Source organism: Lathamus discolor, chromosome 6 (genome assembly GCF_037157495.1).
Source record: "Lathamus discolor isolate bLatDis1 chromosome 6, bLatDis1.hap1, whole genome shotgun sequence".
In the NCBI taxonomy this organism is placed as follows: domain Eukaryota; kingdom Metazoa; phylum Chordata; class Aves; order Psittaciformes; family Psittacidae; genus Lathamus; species Lathamus discolor.
Genome location: NC_088889.1, coordinates 14,210,657 through 14,232,098, shown reverse-complemented (window position 1 = coordinate 14,232,098; position 21,442 = coordinate 14,210,657). Strand labels below are relative to the sequence as shown.

Here is a 21,442-nt window from a genome sequence, read left to right as displayed (position 1 = left end):
CTGCTGAGACATGGTGGCTGCCAGGAGCAGTCCCAGAGCCCCTGCTCCCACTGGCACAGCCCGACTGTGCTGTGCCATTACCATCCCATGGGAAATAGGGAAGAGGTGGGGAAGAAGAGCTGGAGCTGGAAGGTCAGCATAAAGCCTGTGTGCTGTTATCAGCACCCCCCTGTAAGGTGTGAAACAGAGTTGTGCAGGGTGCTGCAGCTTGTCTGACAATCTGCACCACCCTGAACACTTAAAACAGCTCAAGCCTACACAAGAACCGAGCGCAGGAATTACAGGACAGGAATTACTTTCTTCTACAAGTCAAAGGTTTTAATAATTATTTTTTTTTTGAGGACAGTTTAAACATGATTGATTGCAATCCTTCTCCTTCCCCACAGCAGCGCACAGCCCGTTCCTTGTTCCCCTGTCACCTCCTGGAGCTCCTGACAGACAGAACCGCACTGGCAAATGCAGGCGCTGACCCCGCTCCACAGCCGCTTCCAGTGTCCGTCCCTCTACACAACTGAAGTCTGTCGGGCTGGCCCAGTTGCAGGTGAGCTCCACAGGTCATGGCCGCAGCCAATAACAGGTTCAGGCGCTTTCACCTCAAGCTTTACACTTCTCAGGGCAGAATATCTGCTACCCAAGGTTCACAATTGAAGTTCCACAAGAGAGTTCCAAAAATACCAAACTACAACCAAGCATAGTAGTGGTGCTTTAACACAGAATCATAGAATAGTTAGGATTGGAAAGGACCTTAAGATCATCTAGTTCCAGCATCTCAAGGTTTATGACAGTTTTATCAACTCTGACAACATACAATTTCCAAATTCTGTTTCTCTGACTTTAAGCATTTGCGGCAAAAATATTAAGCAGTTTCCTAACACTGAAGACTAAGCCAGGACTGCAGTCTTCAGCCTAGACTAAAGCAAAACTCCTCTTCACCAGTCATGCCTCAGAACTTCCTGCACAACCAGTGGTGTCCTTGGGTCCCTAACTAGGGACCCTATAACAAGTTCCACATGTGCACAGCCCATCTTCTTGCTTGCGCCTGCCCCTCAAACATACTTCAAGTGGACAAACCCAGAACTAGTTTTAGCTTAAGCACAGGGTACATCTCCACTTGCATTAAATACATTTATTGCAAACATCTTTACACAAAAATAGGTTCTCTCTAGGCCATTCACATGCAACTTAAAAGGTAGGAAGCAACTATCTATGAAAATACACAACACACGTCAAGATACTTAACCTATACAAGTTTAACGTTTGCCACACTTGGTAGAATTATTACATCTTCGAGCTGCTCATCCACACACAGCTTGGTCAGCAACGTCTGCAGAGGGCTCAGGAGCCCGAGGTGTTGTTGCTGCCAAACCGCTGGTTGACGCTGTGCAGTAAGTGCTTGGGGAGGCAATTCCAGGAACTGGCCAGCATCTCCTTAAAACAAATGACTGCTTCGAGGCACAGCCTTGGGAGAGGGAAGACACAGCCACAGTTAGCATGACCAAGGGCTGTAAGGTAAGCTCATTCTTTATGGCTGTTTAATGAGGGCTTGTTCTTGTCATTAGTGCCAAATGTGTGCTCCTGAAAGACATCCTGCTCTGCCTGCTCCTAACTGGCTGCTGTCCTTTCAGCATGCTTTAGAGGAAGAAATCTTTTTTAAGTGTTGTAGGAATGCAAGAAACAGGCAGTAACCCTGCGCTACCTGGCTTGGATGGAGACAGGACAGTTTAATGTTGAAGTCTTGCTTTCTTACTGTCCTGGTCTCAGCTGGAATAGAGTTAATTTTCTTCCTAGTAGCTGGTGCAGTGCTGTGTTTCGGCTTTAGTTTGAGAATAATGCTGGATAATGCTCCCATCTCTGGCGGTGTTCAAGGCCAGGTTGGATGAAGCCTTGGATGGCATGGTTTAGTGGGAGGTGTCTCTGCCCATGGCAGGGGGGTTGAAACTAGATGATCTTAAGGTCCTTTCCAGCCCTAACTATTCTATGATTCTATGATAACACACCAAGGTTTTAGTTGTTGATAAATAATGCTTACCCTGATCGTGGACTTTTCAGTTTCTCATGCTCTGCCAGTGAGGGCGGAACATGGGAAGCTGGGAGGGAGCAGAGACAGCACACCTGACACAACCTGTGGGTTTTACATTCTTCCAATTCTCCTCCCATCCCACCCAGGACAGGGGGGTAAAGGGGAGGGTGTGAGCAAACAGCTGCATGGTACTGAGTTGCTGGCTAGGTTTAAACCATGACACTTACCTTACGAGAGATCTTGGTTGTAGGGAAAACACAAGTATTTCATTACTGTGAGCCTGGGGGTAGGGGGGAGAGAGAGAAACAGTTTGGTTATGTGGATTCACATCACTACAGCAGGAGCCAAACCAGACGAGGCTCACACAAATGGACCCTGGAAAGGGAGGCAATGGGGCATGTAGCGGGCTTCACAGAGATCACAAAGGCAGCAGACAAGCTGAATGCAGAACTGCTCACTGCTATATGGGAAGATAAAGGCAGTAGGGGAACTACAGGTGAATAAAAAACCGTATCTAGGCTGCCTCATACAGACAGCGGGAGGAGAGTGGATGCAAAAAAGGGCCAGAGTCAGACACTCCCTGTGCAGCATCAACTTGTGCTGGGAGAGAATGGGAACACTGTGGGCAGTTTCCAAGTCTTCATGGAATTGCACAGAAGGACTTTAGGGAGGGGGACTGTATCGGCTCAGAAGTCAATGGTTTTGGCATTTTTAAATGGTTGTGCCTGCTCCTTGAATGCACATAAGCCTATCACCTGCCAGAGCAGTGCTGCCAGCACAGAAGGAGGTGTTGCACCACTGCTGTTTGCCACCTGCCTATTCCAGCTGACACACACTGTTGCATACACTGTAAGGTGCTGGCACGCTCATTCCCAGCCTCCCTCTCTAGCCAGCTGGTTTTTCCAGGACCTCAGGACAGTCCCAGCCTGGCTGAAGAGTCCCTTTCTCTTCAGGCTGTTTCTCCTCCACCAGGCCTTTCTGCATGCAGTGCACTGAAGAAATTACCTTGGGAGGGGGTCCCTGAAAACACTCACATGAGAAGCACAGGGCAAAGCTGAAGATGTAGTTGAGAGGTAGGAGGGAAAGTTAAGTCATGGCTTGTTTAAATAATAATGTGGTTGGTAGAAAAGCAGAAAAACATTTTCCTTTCAAGCTTTGTTTATGCACCTTTGTCAGTCCTCACAAGATCATGCAGCTGACTACAATCCTTTTACACTTGCTGCAGTGGTAAGACTGCAGCTCCTGCAGGCACGACCAGGCTGCACAGGAAGGGAAAGCTTAAAATAAACTTACAGCTTTTGAATGGGCAAGTAAGTTGTTGGCACAGCCCCCAAAGATGATCACCTCTCCCTCTTCGCTTGCACAAGCAGTATGCCACAACCTAGAAACAGAGGTCAGGACTGCATTAAAGCAAAAATCCACCCCACCCAACTGCCTGCGTAGGATTTGTAGTTAAAGTTAACACATGTGAGGTTGCCCTTCCACCAGTGACCTGGAGATGTGACTAATTCAACACGTTTGGAGAAAGAACACTGGTCAGCAAAACACTGGTTGTATAACGTGTTCCAGTTTGAGCTGGGATGTGAGGCTCAGCAGCACATGCTTGCCAGTGCAAGCATGCATGACAGTAATGGTCCTGTGGCTTCTACAGGATGGCTGCGATGTGCTGCTGGTGCAAACTTCATGTCCCACTTGAGCCAAAAGACAGAGTGAGCAGGATCAGTCAGATTTTGTATTGCTCTCCTAAGACTTGGGGAAAGAAATAATTTCATACATGTGCTCAGTAACAACACGGCACTATCCCACTGTTCCAAAGAGGGTAAGGGCAGGTGTGGGGGCAGCAGCTCAACCTTGTTACTGTCCAGGAAAACAGACCCCTCCTCATCCCTGCCAGCAGGCACAGCAAGGCCAAAGCAGGCAGACCAGGAAGCGTCAGTGCTTTAACCCAGTTAACCTTGATCAGAACACTTCCTCAAACCATCACAGTAACTCACATTATGTGAGTGTTTTCCATGCCACATACATGCATCACAGTAAGTTTGATGCTTTTAAACTGCAGGTCATCATCTCTCATTTACTCAGCAGGAAGACAAAAGCATCCTGGGCATGCACAGGATTAGCCTCTAACAAGGATGCTAAAAATAATGACACCTGCCCATGTCCAGTTTGCAGATAGAGCAAGAACACACGAGTTCCAGTTAGCTGGCGTCTACAACTCAGAGGCCTTGGCAGCAGAGATTAGCCCCTAAATCCCTTTGTTTCCTGCTACTGCACAGTGAGCTACACTACTGCCAGCACCAGCCCTATAGCAGTATTCATCTTGTATTTTATGTGCACAAAATACAACCTGCATACAACCAACATACCTGCACTTCTGGGGCAGATAAGAGCATTAGTATTCTATTGTTAAGAACAATGAGTGCTTTAAAAAGGAACGTGTGTCCTCTCTTTGGCAGCCAACATTACATGCTTCCTCAGTCTCTTTCAGTAAATTTCCAGGGGAGTATCTACTGTACCTTGGTTTTTCAGAGTAGTTATGCTCAAACTGTACCCACTCATTCTTGCTGATGCAATAAATCCAAGCATCACCTGAAAACAAGCAAAACCCCAAACATAAACAGCATTCTGTTAGCTCTTTCATGTTTGCGCCAAGTAACATGTACTCTGGTGCAACATAGTCCATTTTTGTTCTTAAAGAACAAAAGAAAGTATTCTAGGAAAAACCATACAAAATAGTGGGCTACCAGTCTGAAAACAGGTGCTTAATAGTGGTTTATGGAGTGAAGTCAGAACGGAAAATGGAGAATTGTAAAGCTCTTACTAATAGTAATTTGCATTAGATACAATTTTAGAGCAGATGAATTCCTATAAATAATAATGTCTCAGCACACTCAGTGACTCCTGCTCCGTGAAATGAACTGTTGACAGTAAGGAGCTGGATCACAAGTGGATGTGAGGGATTCAACAAGAATTGAAGGTGACAAGGCAGTAATTCAGCTACTGTGCACAACTGCTCATGTACACAAAGACAACACAAAATCCTTTTGGAACAACTTACTTAATGGCTGCTTGTCAGTGGTGAATCCTCCAAAGAGAAAGAGGTGATCCGAGGAAATTGGTGTTAAAGAATGCCATGATCGGCCAACTGGGCAAATGCCTTGTGTGATTCTGCATTTAATAAAAGCACCATAAATTACATACGTGCTACAATGAAATACTGCTGCTCCTTTCTGCTCTGATTATGTTTCAGATATTTCAAGGATGCAGCTTCATACCATGCTCATGTTTTATGAGTTTAATGTCTTTAGATACAGTAAAAGAATTTTACCCCTATTAATACTTAAAAAAGCCTGACAGCCTCATCAGCAGGATCAGTTCTACCTAAGTGTATCACATTTAACTGGATTGATTAGAAGTGAATAAAAATGGCACCTTCATGTTGCTTTACAAACAAATGAACTCAAGTTTTAGTACCTACATTTCATTCCACTCCCACGTATCCAAATTCAGATAGTAAAGATCGTTCATTCTGGATTCCTACAATAAAGCAGACCACAGCTGAAACACTGCTTATGTTTCAGTAACACATCAGTAAACTGGGTTGGGGCTTACCCTGTATCTGCCACCAAACACATAGCCTCTGTTCCCAACTGTAGCACAGGCGTGAGCTGCTCGTGGTGATGGAGTTTTACCCTGGGAAAACAAAACATGAAATACAAAGGTACATTTATTTGATACAGAAGAAAGAAGATGCCATTTCACCAGAAACCTGCAGCAGATGGAGTCAAGAGGAGCTGGGCTGAAGATGCCCACCACGTGCCATGCCAGGCACCCTGGGAGACAGTGGACAGCAGCAGACAGCAGCAGACACAGCTCAGGAGGCTCAGGCTCCTCTCAGACTCCCTGGAGAGATCACCTGGCCATGGCATACAAGGCAAAGGAAGGTCTCAGAGCTCCACAACCAGTCACCAGAGAGATGAAAGGCTGAACTAAAGTCAGACATAAGGCCAGGAAGAGAGTGAAAAACATCTAGTAAGTCGTTCTGGGGGCAGAAACTTGCTTTTTTTTGATGGATGGAAGATCAGAAAACTCATGGGAAATGGGATTTTGTTTTTCCTCGTTAACTGTTAAGGTATAAATTTTACTGTCAGAACAGGGTTCAGACAGTCACAGTAACAGACAGTGAGAAAGTGACACAATAAATCACTACACAGTATTTTTCTTGAGTTACTTCTAAAATATGTGAGATCTGTATGTAGCCAGACAAAAGAATTCTTTGGTAATCTGAATAAGGAGTAACTTATCTCGAATTTAACTTCCTCCAATTCTATGGCAATGTCACTCCATTTGCCTGTTCCTGAACGCTTCTGGGACACTTCAAATGGTGTGTATTTGCAATTACAGGGTGTTTTGTTTTGACCACAATTCAGCTCCCAAGTGAAATGTACCAAACCATCACATTACAATGAGGATGTCAGGAAACCACACACTTAATTTTCCTGAGCTCCCTGCAAGCACAATACCACTGAAGCATGAAAGCAAGCAAGTCAACAGGAAAAAAGATAAAGACAGACATATTAAAATAAAAGGCAAGTTTGGAGAGAAGATCTAGGTAAAAGAATGGTTTAAATTAAGTCTAAATGGCCTCAAGAATCATAGATTCACAGAATGGTTTGGGTTGGAAAGCACCTTAAAGCTCATCTAGTTCCAACCCCTTCCACAAGCAGGGACACCTTCCACTAGACCTGTTTTCTCCAAGCCCTGTCCAACCTGGCCCTGAACACTGCCAGGGATGGGGCAGCCACAGCTTCTCTGGGCAACCTTTGCCAGCACCTCACCACCCTCACAGAGAACTTCTTCCTAATATCTAACCTAAATCTCCCCTCTGTCAATTTAAAGCCATTCCCCCCTGTCGTATCCCTTAATCTCAAAAGTCCCTCTCCAGATTTCTAGCTGGCCCTTCTAGGTAATGGAAGGCTGTTTCTCTTCTCCAGGCTGAACAATCCCAGCTCCCTCAGCCTGTCTCCCCAGGAGAGGTGCTCCAGCCTTCCGAGCATGTTCAGGAATACTGAATAGGCAGCAGGTGATTTTTGAGAGGATGTTCCCAATGCTAGTTCTACCAACAGTGTTTCAAACCCCTTTCTTAACAGCCCTTCCCCTACAAGCATGTTACATGTAACATTGCAAACACCAGCTGATGACACCTCACCCAGTCCATATTCAGGAGAGAAATGAACAGTCCCACAGTGCTGACCAGATAGCAAGGTATATATATATTATATATATAATTATATATGTAAAAAAATAATTCCCTTAATTACAGAATTAAGGTAACTTGCTTGGGAAGTGTGAGAAGGTAAGAGAGCCCTAGTCACACAGTCCTAAGCTTCATCTCCTGCCCAGGTTTCCTCTCCTGTTTGGATCAGACTGCAGGTCTCAGGAGGCAAGCCAGTGCCGTATGAGCCAGCAGTGCTGCTTCCTGCCAGCCATGGCGAGTGGCCTGTGATTCATCCCATGGAAAAAACACACTGAGCAAGTGTCACTGAGACAAGATCAGCTCCACATGGCCTGCTTGTGGAGTGTCAGTCTCATGACCATAATGAGGTGGACTTGGCTGTCCTGGGGTAAAGGCTGGACTTTATGATCTTAAAGGTCTTTTCTAATCTAGTTGATTCTAGGATTCTATGACCTGCAAGGCATTTCTCACATTCTCCTGCTAGCTAACACTATGTATTTCAGAGAGCTCTTCCATAGAATCATAGATAGTTAGGGTTGGAAAGGACCATCTAGTTCTAAACCCCGTGCCATCAGCAGGGATGCTTCACACTAGACTATGTCGCCCAAGGCTCTGTCCAGCCTGGCCTTCAACACTGCCAGGGATGGGGCATTCACCACTTTTTTGGGCAACCTGTTCCAGTGCCTCACCAGCTTCTGGCATTTAGTGACTAGTTTATATTCCAAAGAAGGCAGGATCACAGAGCACCTGACAAGTAAATATTCAGCAGTTAACACACAGGTGACCTCTCAACACAGCTGCAGGGTGGAAGAGGAAAGCAGGAAAAAAATATTTTGAGATGATTTCTGTGCTGCTTGCTTGCAAACAGGTAATCACATCTTCCAAATAATGCCAGGGAGATACAGACTAGAGACAGCACCCCCACAATGAGATACAACAGGTTAAGACAGCTTCACACTGCATTTGTAGCCCAAAGCCACTGTGGCTGGGACAGGCCACTACAAACCCTGCACAGCTACATGCAGAGGCCATTTTATCAGCATGCTGTTCTCACTTGACACAAATTAAAGCAGTGAACCTAGGCCTAGCAGAGCTGTGCTTATTTTCACAGGATGCTACAAGAGAGAAGGCACAGAATGCTCTTACAAGCTGTAAGACTTAATTAACTGACACAAGATTAATAATTACCGTAGTTATAGGCTGGCTCCAAGTAAAAGTTTCAGTGTCCAGAACATGCACATGGTCGTTCCACCCTCTAGGAAGACCTGAATTCTTTAAAAATATTAAATAAGCAACAAGTTTTAATAAGCACTAATTAAATATTAAAGTTTAAATAGAAATTATTTCCAGGTTTACCTACCCAAAAAGAGGTTTCATCAAATTCAAAAGTTCCCCGTTGTTTCCCTTCAGGAAAATAACCATAGCCTCCAAAAAATATTAGCCTGCAACAAAACATGAATCCAATTAGAAATGCTACTACATCTGTTGCTACAAGTTAAAAGTTCTGTAAAGGTTGTGCTCTAAGAGAAGACAGGAAAACCAGGGAGGCTCCTTTAGCTTCATTACTTCCAATATGTCTGCCACATAGGTTTTCCAAGTGTGGGGCCCTGTTTCTTGCCTAATCAACCCTACCACCCACACTAAATCCCTTTACAGCAGTTTCCCAGGCCTCAGGCTTCCAAGCTTTGCTCTGGTTCCAAATGTGTGAAGCTATCAGGCCTGCTGGCTGGTTTCTGATCTTCAGCCAAGGCTCCCACACAGCAACTACAGGGGTTTATTACTGTCATTTCCCAACTCCACCCTTTCCAAGCCCTCTGCCCATATACCCTAAACCCAAAGTGTTCACAGACACCCCTCGTAAGAAGCAAAGGGAAAGCATTACGCTTAGGCATGGTCACTGTGGAGATGTGTGCTTGGCAGGGCAGGGCTGGAATAGGTAACATCCACAGCAGCTCATCTAACACATTCCTTGTTTTGTGCAACCAGCACAAAACGCACTGAATTAAGCATGTGCATTGCTGAAAGAGCCACATGCAATTTTGAAATAAAGATGGCTTCCTGCTCTTCAATCAGAGAAATGCAAGCTGTCCCGTAAGACGTGACCAAAAGACTGCACCATGTGTGACACGGGAAATCCTAGAACAGGATTCTGTGAAGAGCAATTCCAGATGCAGTCACCAAGAGGAATGATGCTTATACAAGACAGTGACTTTAAAGCAATGTACTGAGAATGTGCTGTGGAAGATTTACTGGGAAAAGCCTACAGTTTGGACTGTGACTCACACAGAGACCCTGCAGCTTACACATACCCAAATTGGGAGTGAGGTTTTTTGTGTATTAACCAGTAAAGAATGCAACAGTTTAATGAGGCTGGTTGAGGGAGAAATCCAGCATCTTCCGGAAGCATGTGCTGTAAACAAGTCCTTCTGCAGCTCTTGTTCACACAAAGACATGACAGTGACAAAATTAAGAACAATTAAAAGCAACCACGCATGCAAGTACAGCTGTGATGACTTTGCTAGTGGAGCCTTACTTGTTTTTGTAAACCCAAACGCCAAGTTTGTCCTTTGAAGAAGGCGGTACCCCCTGACACTCTACTCTGACCCACTGCAGCACTTTGTCTGTGGATCTGGAATTTAACATGTAGAACTGTGGAAAATAGAAAGAATTTTTTTTTTTTTTTTTTTTTTTTACACACACAGTTAACTTAAAGCTTTAATCTGACTGATGTTAAAATACTAACTTTTAATTAGCATGTACTGGTATATAACTATATAAATTAAAAGTTCTTTTCCTAGCTGCACAGAGCACTGACAACATTTGGAACAAAATATGGATCCAAAGACCCTTATCTTTTCACAGACTCAAGCCCCCAACACTTTATAGAAGTAACAGGGCTACCGACATTGAGTTTTGCCATCCAAAACCTGACATGGGATACAATGAACATGTGTACGAAGTAGCACTTGTCTTACAATTAAAAAATCTGGTTAAAAAAAGTGGTTTTAATTGTATCATCTCTGCATGTTACATCATTTTACATGGAGCAAAACAGCTGATATAAAATACATATATAAAATAACTTAAAGGTAAGAATAAGACAGCAGGAAGGAAGCTAGTCACACTTTCTAAATGTAGTTCATTTCAGACTGTTTGCAGGCACTGCATCAAGCTACTTTCAGTTTCTATTTAAGAGCAAGGCCAGAACTATTTAATTTAAACCACACTTCTAGAACATCAGAAAATATTATCAGAGACTCCAGAGAATAGCATTTTAAACTACAGACCAGTTACAAATCACTTCCTGATACTATTTCGGTGAGCTCTGGAAATTCCCATCTTTCAAAAGAAGTAAACTCAAAAGTGTCAATGGAATACAGTTTATAGGGTGAATTGCACAAGAACAACTGCAATCAAAATAAGTAGTAGGTCATGGTATTTCTTCAGCAGTGTAAAGCTACCAGAGTAACAATCCTCATATGAAATGATGCACAGCTGAAGGCTGACCTGTTATACAAACGTCATATTATCTGACCAGAGAAGTTAATACACTGAAATGATAAAAGTCAGCCAGTAATCACCTGCATGGAAAACAAAATAAAGCCAAGCAGTTAGCACTGTGGGTTTTTTTCAATCAAAACCTCCTAGGCAAGCACGAGAAGAATACAGCTTCTATTAGTTTACATCTGGGGAAGCTACTGACAGGATGAGAAGGCTTGTTATCTGCCTCCCAAGAACTAGAGATACCACCAGTAGATGGTATTATGCTATTATGCTGCAGAAGCCAGGGAGGACACAGTGAATGGATATATGCTCAGCATGCCCTGGTATTAACACATAAGCTCTGCAACAAGACCCAACTGTCCAGTCATTTGGTAAGATCATAAATTTCTTGCTTTGGATGGATTTTAACTAACTGAAAAGGCCACCTCTGTTCGGAAAAAAAAAGGGAACAAAAGCTAATAAGGAGGAACTTACTTGTGAGCAGGGTTTATCTTTAAATAACTCACCTTGTTTGTATTGCCACGTGCATGATGTCCTCCAAAGAGGTACACCACTCTGTCTACACACACGGCACAACTTCCAGACATGGAAGGAGGAACATCTCCCTCTGTTTTACTCTTCTTCCTAGAAGCACAGTTTAAAATATTTTACCTGATAAAAACAAACAGCAATCATTTCATCTGGGGGGAACTTTTATGACACTACCAGTATGTTTTTAGTTACAGTAGGACACTGCAGACCACTCAGTTCTGAGTTAGTCGCAGACAACAATTCCCAACACTGACCTGGTACGATGGAGGAGGTGAGAAAAGGCAATGTAATTACTACATGTTTGGTGGGGGAGGAGCTCCAACTGCCCTGTTCAAGGCTTTGGTATGCCTTGCACATTCCAAATCCCCCAAAAGATCCTCAGGCAAAGAGGATGCCCCTGTCCAAACTGAAGGTTTCTATTTTGCCACTGGATGTTTAATGTTTGTAAACATGGTAACCACAAAGATAAACTTCCAGCCCCTATCCAAGGCTCTTCCTAACCACAATGAGAACTGGAAGCACAGCTGAAATCACGTGCTGCAAAGCACAGAGGGGACTTGGCTTTACAGATCAAGGCCCCGGTTAGCTATGGAGCACTGGATTCCCTTTTCTCACTCTATCAGGCATGCAAGTTTCACACAACTTTCAGGCTCCTAACAATCTAAGATGACACAGTAGTTTTTTTGGCTGCATCAACATTTGAAAACATGTACTAAAATCTAAGGTTTTGGGGTTTTTTTCCTCCTTAAAAAGTCAACAAATAAATAACTCAATATGGACTCCCTCACCAATGTACCACTGTAATCAAAAGTGGTACAAATACCACTTTCAGGTGCTATCCCAGGCACCCCAAAACACTTTACACTGTTTATCATCCTGTCCAAGCTGCCTCTCCTACTTCACCGCATGACAACTTGTTGCTTTACACATTTATACAACTATTTGACAGGTTGGAACAAATTGATCAGGGAATTCTCCCTGTTCAGGCCCTCAGCATGCTTTCTATATAGATTTAAGAATTCATCTTCCCCCCCCCCCCCATATAATCAACAATTAAATGAATTATTTACTGTACCATCTTCCAGTTTCCATGTTGTAGATCCATATTTCATCTCTAGGCAGATAGAAGTCATAAAATCCCCTAACTTGGGCATTCTGCAGAACACACCAGAAAAGGAAAAGCAACATCAGAAGAATGCTTGACATACTGAATTACAGATTCCTGTGAATGTTTACACCCTCTCAGAGATCTAATCACAGAACAGAAAGCAACAGGAGCGGTGCCTACCGCACTTCTGTACCTCTCACCTGCACAGCAGCCCTTGGAGAGCAGGTATTAGTATGTTTTAGCTTCTGCTGGGGCACAGATAAGCTCCCACCAGAGCCAAAGACTAAGGTAAATGGAAGTTAAATCTCCTTTTCATAGCCCAAACAGGGTAACTAAGGTGTATAAATGAGCTACAATTTCCTTTTTAATTCTCCCACCCCCTGTATGACACCACCAGAACAATACACCAAAGCTTTGTCTTGAGCTACCAATTTATTTGCCAAATTGATAATTCATCTTCATTTGTGTCAAAATCATAAAATGACTTAATTCTGCTTGCAGTACATGCACACCCATCATGATAAACAACCGACCTGTGAGCACTGACATGCAATATACAGTTGGTGCAGACAATGCTGTAAATAAAAGCACCACTTTGCATGGTGTGCATTTCAAATCAGACAGCATTCCCTTCTCTTCATTCCCTTCTCGAGGTTCAGCAAGGCAAAGTGCTGGGTCCTGCATTTGGGCCACAACAACCCCATGCCTCACTACAGGCTGGGAGAAGAGTGGCTGGAAAGCTGCTTGGTGGAAAAGGACCTGGAGGTCCTCACTGATGGCCACTGAACATGATCCAGCTTCTGCCCAGGTGGCCAAGAAGGCCCCAACAGCATCCTGGCCTGTATCAAACAGTGTGGTCAGCAGGGCCAGGGAAGTGATTGTCTCTCTGTACTCGGCACTGGTGAGGCTGCACTTCAAGCACTGTGTTCAGCTCTTGGCCCCTCACTACAAGACAGACATTGAGGTGCTGGAGCATGTCCAGAAAAGGGTAACAAAGCTGGTGAAGGGTCTAGAGCACAAGTCTGATGAAGAATGGCTGAGGGAACTAGGGTTGTTTAGTCTTAGGGAGAAGAAGGCTCAGAGGGGACCTTACTGCTCTCTAGAACTACCTGAAAGGAGGTTGTAGTGAGGTGGGGTTGGTTTATTCTCCCAAGTAACAAGCAATAGGACAAGAGGTAACAGCCTCAATCTGCGCCAGGGGAGGTTTAAATTGGATAATAGGAAACATTTCTTCACAGAGAGCATAACCAGGCACTGGAACAGGCTGCTCAGGGCAGTGGTGCAATCACCGTCCCTAGAAGAGTTTAAAAACTGTGTAGATGAGGTACTCAGTGACACGACTTAGTGGTAGTCTTGGAAGTCCTGGGGCAATGGTTGGACCTAATGATCTTAAAGGTCTTTTCCAACCAAGTTGATTCCATGATTCTTCCAACAGACATGTGAGTTGACAAAGGCAAACAACACCCTTCATTCCACCTAAGTTAACCATTTGCCAAGATCTACATTTAACATGATTTATTTCAATATTTCAAACTCTTAAATGTCATATTCTAATTTGTTAACTGGAGCTTTTCTTTTCCAGGGGAGGGATAATTTTACAGTCACTCCCAAACTAATGGAAGATAATGACCAGCACCGTGGGTGGTAGGTGACTTACAGCATACCTTATAGCCTCCCCAGACATACATGCAGCGCCCATCAGTGACTGCCACGTGCCCACTGCGCTCAGCAGGACTGTCGTTCTCCAGCTGCTCAAAGGTGTCCTCAGCTGGAGCTGGAAGCTCTTCATCTGCCTGCAGGTCTTCGTTATCATCAGCCATCTCGGTACAGTGCTATGGGCACAGAATAAGACATAATATGGGGGTCTAAAAGTTATCAGGGGAAACTACTAGAGGAAAAAGGTAAACTACACACTGCTGTTTATTTCACAGTGATGTTTTGGTGGAAGAAGTTATCCCACCAGTCAAGAAAGTTTCAGATGGGGATTCCTCAGCTGTGTGTAATTTATAATAGTTTCAGTTGCCAATTTGAGCCAAGGTCTCTATCTGGTTTCTAAAAACACACTTATCTATAAATTCATTAGTCAATAACAAAAAAAAACCACCAACCGACACCCGAATAAACTTGAGAACTTTGCAGACAATATGGTTTTCACAAAAATAAAAACTCCTGCAGCTTTTCAGGCAAAGTCCTTTTGGGCTGCTTAAGCCAAATGTCCCACACACAAGCCTTCCCATAGCTGTTGAATGCAGGACACATTACCTACGCTGAAAAAAACCCCAACACAAAACAAAGGCCCCTGGTTGAAATCATGCCAGCATGCAGAAGACCAAACACAGAGCGTCCTGGAAAGACAATAGCTATGTGCACTCAGCCTGTGGCTGCTAAGCACTGTGCAGCTTAGGGGCAAAAGCAGCAGCCACGCCAGGGCTCTGGCACTCGAGGAGCCCCAGGGCCACACTGTCATCAGGCTGCTGGTAATTCAAAGCCCCAGCTGTGGGAGGAATCAAGCCAGGAGATGCTGGTCATCCCTGCCAGATCATCCTGGGAGCTGCCTGCACGCTCAGCCTGCAATGGAGCAGGGGGATCCCTGAAAAGCCAGTCATCTTCCACTTACGAGCCACTCTCAAGTGCCTGTCTGTTTTAGCTTTCCTGCACCTGTGAGCTGAAACCATCACCACACAAAGATTTTCAGACAGAGATCAAAAGGTCGGGGAAGCTGGACAGCCCAAAGTGATGGTTTTGTACAACCAGGCAAAGCAAGAGAAGCGGAAAGGCCTTTAATGAGACTATCAAGCCGCGCACTCGCACAAAATCCTTGACACCTACACTGCTCCCCACAGATTTTCATTTAATTTGAACTGCTCTGAAGATGGAGACACTGCACCACCCTCGGCAGTTTATTTTTGAGCTTTAATTACGGTTTAAATTAGAAAGCCTTAGCCACACCTCAATGAAATCCGTCTGCTTCAAGTTAACCGGATTTTTGCTGAATCCTCCCCAGCGATCAGCACTGCCTATTTTTCACTTATTTGCCTTTAAACAACCTAAGACACACGGGACAACTGCCCGCTTTTAACGATGTTTTTAGTCCCGTACTTGAAACGCTTCTCACAAGCCACTGCAGTTACACCCTGGCTACCCACGGCAGCCCGACAGGCCAGACGCGGTTTCGTGCGGCAGCCCCGATACATGCTGCGTGTCGGGACACAGCCGTAACACAGGACCCGACCCGACCCGATCAGCAGCCGCGCTGCGCCCGGCAATGCGCCACCACCGCACTTACCAGACCCGTTAACAGCCTCCCGGCCCTTGTCGCTTACTGCCAAGGTTTGAGCCCCCCCAAGTCCCACAGCCCGCCGGCGCCTTGCCGAGCCGCCTCCCCTCAGATCCCGATCCCGGGCCCTACCGCGGCGGGACAGGGGCTGCCTGCAGGCTGGGCGACGCGACCACCCGCTCCTCCTCTCCCTCTTCACCTCAGCGGGGCGGCGCAGCGTCAACATCCGCCGCTGCCGGCCGCTTCCGGCAACGCCACGCAGGCGCCGTCGCGGTCCGGCCGCGGGGCCTGTGCCGTGCGGCTGTCTGCGCCTGTCGCTCACCGGAGGAGCTCAAGCACGTCTCCAGCCGGGACTCGAGGCACCGCGGGGGTGCGCGGCCCGTCAGCGGCACGGTATCCGCCAGCTCGCGGCGAAAGATGGCAGGGGTGCGGCCCGTCCACCGCGCCTGCCCCGCGGGACCAACAGCGAGCGGCGTAGTGCTTTGTCAAGAGACATTAACCGAGCGATAAATCCTCTGTTAAAATAAGCTGTCGAACGAATACCAAAGTTCAGCACATATAAAATTAGAGCTGTGCTACAATACCCAGTCACAACAGTCCCCTTTAAAAATTTGTTTCAAAAACCCCCTGTGCTCACTACAGCTTGTAAAAATGTCAAACACTAACCAAAATTGGTCCTGGTTCAACTCCCTATAAAATTTTAATGATTGTGCTCCTGTTAAGTAAATAGTTGAAACAAAAATAGCAAGTACTACATACGCTCTTTTTAAACAATAAATAAGCATTTTTTTAAACAAGAATGAAATAGAAACTTTACACATCCAAAATACAATATACAACCTATTTAAAAAATGACTCAATTACAGAAAGAGTAAAACCATGTTACAAACTGCACGTAAGCTTTCCTATGTGACAGGCGATTCTGCATGTTGCAGCTTTTCCTTCAAGTTCCACAGTTAAACTTACTGATTTTCTACTTAGAGCAAGACATCTGGCTCCACCATTTGTCTAGATGGTCATATAACAGAGTTGGGTGAAATCGAACAATACGATTCGGTGGTGTTAGGAAATTAGTTACCTTTTTCAAGCCTGACAACTGAATCTTCCAAAGGTACTGTGTTCAACAAACTTTATCTCTTCAGAAAGGCTGATGCAGTAAGGCTGTCATAAAGTTTTAGACTTAAGCCTTATTTTATCAAACTGAAAACATTTTGTGTCATGTCTCCTTCAAAAAGAACAAGTTGTATGGACTGTCTCATTAAGACCATGACAGCAGAAGTTAACAATATATATAAACGAAGTTTTATCAGGTTCCTATAATGCAGAAAATGAACGAGATTTCCATAAAAAGGATTGCTTTGTTCTCAAACTTCACTTAGAAACTCAGTTTAACATACAGTTGTTCTGTAGCTTTAGTAAAGTTCACCAACAAAAGACCTTGCTGTATGCCATAAATAAACCCAAGTGTTCAACAGTTTTGTTGCCAGTGTTCATGTGGTGCTGAGTTGACTCTGTCTCTCAGTTTCAGCTTTTTTCTCTTGCCGGTGGTTAACTGCAGCCCAGAAGGTTATTTTTTTCAGCACTTGCTGCAGAAGTTTGGATGGCAAGTATGGTATTTGGTTCTTTAGGAGAGTTGCGTTTTTACCAATGCAGTCAAGACACAACCTGAAGAAGGAAAAAGAAGAAAAAAAAAAAAAAAAGGAGGAAAAATAATTAGATTTAAGTAAATTTTCTACAGCCTAAAGACAAAAAAGTAACATATAATAAAAGCTTATCATGTTTGCTACATGTGTTGTGCCTGCATGTGCACAGGAGAGTATAATGCACCAGTATTTAATCTGCTATGGATCACTTTATGTGGCACGTTTCAAACATTACTAAGCTAATTTCATATTTTACCTATGTAAGATTACAGTTAAAACCCACCTGTAGAAGCACCATGCCATAACGATTTACACAATTCCATGTGCCAATGGCCTCAACTCACCTGAGAAGCGAGTAAGGTTGAGTCTGAAATATCAACAAGTCACTGCAGTGACCCTGAGCAAGGGAAAAAAGAACCATTAAAATGAGGAATGGCTTATCTAAAACATTGCTGTTGCCTACATTAATGTAACATTTATGACCACATGCATAATTTAAAATGGGTAATATATAAATAATTATTTATAAATAATCTGAATAATAAATTCCTTTTTATGAGCCTAACAAGAGCAAAAAAACCAACAACCCTCCTAAATTACTTTCCAAGAACACCTGAGGTCGTATCTCTCACCATCACATATCAATGAACCCCATATCATCACCAGTATTGTTGTTTTATATACATTTTTATTATTATAGTGATAGGATTTCATTATTTGTTTTACTGACTGTGTCCATGAAATGCAAGTCATCTTTGCTTCCACCAAACACCATCACTTCTCCTTCTTTTCCAAGGCAGGCTGTATGCCACAATCTAGAAATAAAATTAGAAATAGAATTAATGACCAAGTGACAACAAGCAGTTGTGTGTTGTCAGCAAAACAAATGTTAAAACTAAATGCTTTTAAGGGTTTTGGGGAAGCATTAAGTTTACTTGTATGTTAACCTCTTCACCTCACATAGACTGTCCTCCATTCTTAACATTTAAGTTGCTTTTGAAAAAACTACTGCTATAATGATATAGGTTCCTTTTTTGCAATAAGGATGAAGGTTCCTTTTAACTAAAATGGAAAGGTCACTTTTTTTAAATGCTATGATTCCATTACTTAAAATTTTAAGATTCTTCTGTCTGAGTGCTTAAGTAATGGATTTTACAAGCTGCTCTGTGAGCCTGCAGAAACAAAACCTGTTCTTTATTGGCCTTCATTCTTCTTATGGAAGAATGGGGAGTCAGTGCTGAGTGCTAAGTAGTGTAAGCGATTATGAGAGTCACTCTCTTCTGTTTGGCCATTTATTTTCACTGAATGTGGTGGGATTTAGTATCTCTGGGGTTCCCACTCCTTTGTCAAATAGCACGGAAAGGGTAAATTGATTCAAAATATATATGGGCAGAAGAGGCAGTCACGCATGTGCTGAGCACAGTGGAATTCTACCTTCTTAGGGAACCAAGACAAACCCTGTATTGCACAGTATTTACCTTTTCAGAGGTAAAAAATAATACTGCACAGTATAATGTTACTAATTTTTTTAGGAATATAAAAGGAGAGAGCAATATGGCTATCCATCTCATGAGATTTTTGAGGAATTTTATTACATTTCTTACAGACCAATATATTTTGTCTTTATTTGACTCTTCTGATGCATACAGTTATATATGCTTTGTGTTATTTATCACTACCTTCAAGAAAATGTTACAGTGGAAAATTTTTAGAAAAGAAAATAACTATACAAAACAAGCTTTTCCCAAGAACAGCTTTTGTTTTCCTTTTGCTGTTAAGATTTTCCACTATTTCGTTATTTCATAACTACAGTTGTTAATGGCTATAAGACTGGGGGGGTTTCAGTACTGACTCTTAACCCAAACATTAGGATGAGAACTTCAGAACCCAGGTTATCCTGTTTCAGGTTTTAAGATTCCCCCAATGTTTCCTGGGGATCATTTACTGTGTCAATTACTTACATCATGCCCACATGTAAATCGTGTTGTGCATATAAAAGCACATAGTATAAAAAAAAAAAAAAAACCAAACAAAACCAAACCCACACCTGACTTGAAATAATCTTGCTTTAACAAAGATTCTGCTACTTCAGCAGCTACACCTTTACTTTTTATTATTAGCAAATCAAAATCTATAATTTTTCTACTGGCGTATCACTACTTACTACTTAATCACAAGATGATTATCACCACAGAGCTCTCGCCCTTTAAATCTACTTAACCACAATAATACACACCAGTAGAACTTTCACACAAAAGTAAACATTCTCATTTTCTACTCCATTCATATCAGTAATTACTCACCATCTTCCTTAGGCTAAACTGTATCCCACCTTTTCTCTTCCTCATACCTGTAGATAGATCTGTCTCTACCTTATCTGCATTACAAAAACTCTGGCCTGGATTTCGTCACCGAAGAACACTGGGAAGGCTTTTCCTGCCTTGACTCTGTTGACATCCTAGCTTGCAACCTGTGGCTTTTTCTACAGACTGACATCTGTCCTCTCACAGCTACTCTAACTTAGCACCTAAACATTCTAACAAAACATGTTAATTACACAGATGCTGAACTGATGTAACCTTTTTACACAGCTCTTCTAACTATAATAGCAGAATTACATTGTAATGAAATCACTGTGAATCTAAGTTAAACATACAATTTGCTCTGTATTTTAACCTGGCATGCAAAATGTTAGCTGAAGTACAATTAATGGACGGAAAGGAAAATATTTTCTACCAATACAGAATCACAGAGCTATAACCTGGAAGACAATTTTTTAGAAGTTACTAAAAATTAAAGTTGAAGGAAATTAACCTTCACAGAATTTGAGGAGGGACTCAATTTTGAATAAGCATCAGGAAAATACACTAATGCATATATGACATACTGTGCATTGCTATAAAACAATAGAAATATACAAAAGAAGTACACATATAATTGCCAGTGCATTTTACATCCTGTTGTAAAGTCATATGAGCAATAGAACTGACCTAAGCCTTTTTCAGCCACAGAAATCCCGTGTAAGTATAGGGATACCATTATGGTACAAGTAAGTACTTCACACTCAAACTAGTTCAATAGAGAGAGAGGCTTTTGGTATGGCCTCTTTTATCCATGTTTCCAGGACTTCCTGAGAAATGTTTTAAGTACTTTTTAAATTTTTATTTTTTCAAAAAGGAGAGGGAGGTTATTTACTTCAATAAACAATTAAGTCAATGAAAGGCAACTCTCCTCAACCTACTATGAAGTGCATACCAAAACCCTGAGGTGGTGGAGAACCACAGGGCACGTTTGGACTTGAGGGAGTTCTGAGACTCTAGTCAGCATGTCATCCAAAAGGTCTCTTCCCTTTGGAGAGTATAGGCTGCATGTGCAGTACAGTCCCAGCAAATACAGTGGTGTCAACCTCAGGAACCCTCTTTGGTGCTTCTGCTGCAGCAAGGAAGGTGGCTTGTTCAATAGCCTCTCTGCCAGCACAGCCAAGTGACAGTTCCACTTTGCAGCATCGCATGGGATCTGCCATTGAATTGCCTGAAAACCACCTGGGGTTCAGGAGTCACAGGTTCCCAACATCCAGCCCTAATGCCAGAGGTTATTCCAGCTTAATTGCAGAGCAAAAGCTCAGCTGCAGCTCCCTGAGCTGCTGCCTGCAGAAAAAGCACATTCAGGCCCTTCCTGATCCTTTTTCATGATGCACTAGTAAAAATAATCACACAAATCCACTTCAGCAGTTAACTTTTACAAGACCATCTATATAAAAAACTGAACACAAGGAAAGGTATGATCCTTGAGTGCTAATGATGCACTTTCTTATTTAAGGCAGTCATTAGTCCCTTCATTTATCACTTCCCTAATTGTAAAAAGAAAATATTCAGTGAAGCTAAGGTATATGTTTATTTGGGGTTGAAAGAGTCTGAAATATAAGAAAGCAGAAAACTTGGTTTAACAGTGCTGTTATATTTAAAAGACATCCTAGAAAAAGATAAAACAGGGAAAAAAATAATTGAGGTAAAGGTATTTCAGTAATATAAAAACAGAATGTAAGGCAAGCAGCATGCAAATGCCAAGCCACAACTGTACACTATGTTAAAAAAAGTTTTTATAAAATTGTGCTGAGAGTACC

The 21,442-nt window shown here is 43.1% G+C and overlaps 2 protein-coding genes across 4 annotated transcripts in view; both read right to left on the bottom strand.

The window, feature by feature from the left end:
- Positions 1-292: 292 nt before the first annotated feature.
- On the bottom strand, positions 293-15,918 carry KLHDC2 (kelch domain containing 2). Of its 2 annotated transcripts, none has more exons than XM_065685043.1 (14): positions 15,809-15,918; positions 14,064-14,231; positions 12,367-12,446; positions 11,267-11,384; positions 9,790-9,905; positions 8,617-8,698; positions 8,445-8,528; positions 5,633-5,713; positions 5,499-5,557; positions 5,079-5,188; positions 4,537-4,609; positions 3,314-3,401; positions 2,248-2,300; positions 293-1,459 (listed from the first exon to the last, which is right to left on the bottom strand). In XM_065685043.1, exons 2-14 carry the CDS (start codon positions 14,217-14,219, stop codon positions 1,336-1,338), a joined length of 1,224 nt encoding a protein of 407 aa, XP_065541115.1. In that variant the 5' UTR covers positions 14,220-14,231; positions 15,809-15,918; the 3' UTR covers positions 293-1,335. The 2 variants fall into 2 exon arrangements, with proteins under 2 accessions (XP_065541115.1, XP_065541116.1); XM_065685044.1 differs by lacking the exon at positions 15,809-15,918 and adding an exon at positions 15,686-15,793.
- Positions 15,919-17,092: 1,174 nt separating this feature from the next.
- Positions 17,093-21,442, bottom strand: part of KLHDC1 (kelch domain containing 1) — a 31,414-nt gene continuing 27,064 nt past the window's right edge. For both annotated transcript variants that reach the window (XM_065685038.1, XM_065685039.1), the window contains 3 exons: positions 18,050-18,134; positions 17,664-17,716; positions 17,093-17,341 (listed from right to left, as the gene is read on the bottom strand). In XM_065685038.1, coding sequence (XP_065541110.1) covers positions 17,167-17,341; positions 17,664-17,716; positions 18,050-18,134 — 313 coding nt within the window. In that variant the 3' untranslated portion in view covers positions 17,093-17,166. The remainder of the gene's footprint in view (positions 17,342-17,663; positions 17,717-18,049; positions 18,135-21,442) is intronic.

What these genes read in the sequence shown, in the direction of transcription:
- KLHDC2 (XM_065685043.1), bottom strand. Translation starts at nt 14,219, where the DNA reads ATGGCTGATGATAACGAAGACCTGCAGGCAGATGAAGAGCTTCCAGCT. An exon ending in TTGATGAAACCTCTTTTTGG is followed by an intron (nt 8,529 to 8,616) that starts GTAGGTAAACCT and finishes ATATTTTTAAAG; the next exon opens with AATTCAGGTCTTCCTAGAGG. An exon ending in GGAGCCAGCCTATAACTACG is followed by an intron (nt 5,714 to 8,444) that starts GTAATTATTAAT and finishes TTGTTTTCCCAG; the next exon opens with GGTAAAACTCCATCACCACG.